Genomic DNA, 2,234 nt, shown 5'->3' with positions numbered 1-2,234 from the left:
ATGAGCCAAACAAGTGAAATCTTTAAAACTACACCAACTTGAGGCTTCATTAAGCTGTCAGATATATATCAAAACATTAAAAAAACTATATTTTGTAAAAAAAAAAAAAAAAAAAAAAAAAAATTTATAAGACATTTATAATATAATATAATATTTTGCTTTATATTCATCAAATAATCCTGAAAAAAACATAGCACATTTTTGTGGGGAAAAAAATCAACATTAATAATAAGAAATGTTCTTATTTCTTACACCAAATTACACCAAATCAGCATATTAGAATGATTTCTGAAGGATCATGTGACACTGAAGACTGGAGTAATGGCTGCTGAACATTTAGTTTCACCATCCAGGAATAAATTACATTTTACAATATATTACAATTGAAAATGTTAAATTGAAATAACATTTCACAATATTACTGATTGTGTTTTACTGTATTTATGATCCAATAAATGCAGCCTTGTTGAGTTCTTTCAAAAATAGTAAAAAAAACGTACCACCTCCAAACTTTTGATCATTTGTGTAATACTGAGATGAATTGTTATATTTTTGTAGTGAAATTATCAAGAACATATTTGTTGCACACAGGCACCAACCTTTTAGATCTGAGCAGTTAGTTACTTTGTGTTTTATTTCATTTTTTTCGTTATTTAGCGTTGGTTGACAGTTTAAAGAAAGATGTGTCTGCTCGAGAGAAACAAGCTCTTAAACTAGCAGCTGAGGTGGACAAGCTCAGACAAGACGTCAGACACAAAGATGCCAAGCTCACAAGCATGATGGACAAGGTTCCAGCATCCCTCTCTTTCTACAGCCGTTGAGCTCTGTAGATGTTTTAATGATGCTGTTTTAAAATGTTTTATCAATAGAAGATAACTATTCTTTTTGTTTGGTGTTGTTTTAAAAGCTGAAAGACACCCAGAAGCATCAGAATGAGCTACTTGCCAGACAGAATGAAGTAGAATCGCTCAAGAAAGTGAGTATGTTTTGTTTCGCTCACACCCAGTCCTGATCTCCACATGATTTAATAAACATACAGCCTCTTAGACACCACGACCCAGGTGGGACTTGAACCCACAATCCCCAGCTCCGGAGGCTGATGCCTTATCCATTAGGCCACTGGGCCAGGCAAATGCAGCTTATGAAATCTGGTGTCATGTGTCTGTTCTTCATGTGTGATGTGTGCTGCAGGAACAGGCTTCTCTGCTGACAGACATAGACAGACTGAAGCAGTTTCATCAGCAGATGCAGCAGAGAGAACAGAGAGTTCAAGAAGAACTCAAACACACCCAGTCAAGGGTGAGTGAGCTCAAGACAGCAACAACAGTCTGGTAAGATGACTACTCTGGTATCTATTACGCTAATGTATCTGCATTTTCTTCAAAGTTTGACCGTTTTCGTGACCAGATTGTCAAGACTGTGCATGTTTCTGACAAAGAATCAGACCAAAAGGTAAGAACATTTCAAGCCAATCAGAAGCCAAGTTTTTGAGGATTGTTTTGCAAAAAAGGTGTCAACGTGTTAACAGTATAGGTGATGGAAATGATAATTATCAATACATTTTTACAAATGTCAACAAAATCTTTTTCATTTAACTTTAGACATAAATTATGTGTTGCGGAAAACTAGTTTGGAAGCACATTTTAAGCGCCTCTAAGTGCAGACTGAGCCTCGTTTCTCCCAAGATTTTTTTCTCCTCTACTGTCACCTGAAGATATTTAATATTCAGTAATATTATTGATTTCATGGCACTGACACTATCAGATGAGAACAAAATTTTTACATAATTGAGCTAGATAATGACACTAGCTTTGCAAAATCAACACTGTTATTGAACTGAATTAAATCAGCATTGAACTGACTTGAGCTGAATAATGACACTATCTTCTGTAGAGCTGCTTTACAGCTTAATTTAAATTCATTTCTTGATTGAAGAATTTTACAACATTAGCTGCTATTTTCCTGTTTGATTAATGTTGCTTCTTTGAAATAATTAGTTTTATTAATGTGAAGCTGCTTTGAACACCTGTGTTGTATAAAGCAGTGTTTCCCAACCTTTTTTTAGTCGCGGCACCCTTTGGAAATTTTAACAAACTTGTGGCATTCTACAAAATTAATTTTGTCACAATATTTGAATTTCTAACTTCGATGTGATAATTTGAAAAGTATAGATATTCGGTGCAACAGGGAAGAACTGCAGAATATAATGCCATACAGATATTTTTAATATTATT

At 34.2% G+C, this 2,234-nt stretch overlaps 1 protein-coding gene and 1 non-coding gene across 4 annotated transcripts in view; one reads left to right on the top strand and one right to left on the bottom strand.

The window, feature by feature from the left end:
* fhad1 (forkhead-associated (FHA) phosphopeptide binding domain 1) overlaps window positions 1–2,234 on the top strand; it is a 14,417-nt gene that overhangs the window by 3,035 nt on the left and 9,148 nt on the right. For all 3 annotated transcript variants that reach the window (XM_016542254.1, XM_016542255.1, XM_016542253.1), the window contains exons 8-11: window positions 658–788; window positions 908–976; window positions 1,192–1,299; window positions 1,387–1,452. In XM_016542254.1, coding sequence (XP_016397740.1) covers window positions 658–788; window positions 908–976; window positions 1,192–1,299; window positions 1,387–1,452 — 374 coding nt within the window. The remainder of the gene's footprint in view (window positions 1–657; window positions 789–907; window positions 977–1,191; window positions 1,300–1,386; window positions 1,453–2,234) is intronic.
* Window positions 1,054–1,126, bottom strand: trnar-ccg (transfer RNA arginine (anticodon CCG)). Its single transcript has one exon. It is a non-coding gene; the product is annotated as a tRNA-Arg (tRNA).

This window comes from Sinocyclocheilus rhinocerous, unplaced genomic scaffold (assembly GCF_001515625.1).
Source record: "Sinocyclocheilus rhinocerous isolate Xijiao unplaced genomic scaffold, SAMN03320098_v1.1 scaffold1600, whole genome shotgun sequence".
In the NCBI taxonomy this organism is placed as follows: Eukaryota; Metazoa; Chordata; class Actinopteri; order Cypriniformes; family Cyprinidae; genus Sinocyclocheilus; species Sinocyclocheilus rhinocerous.
The sequence above is the reverse complement of the archived record's forward strand: the minus strand, read 5'-3'. Positions and strand labels throughout refer to the sequence as shown.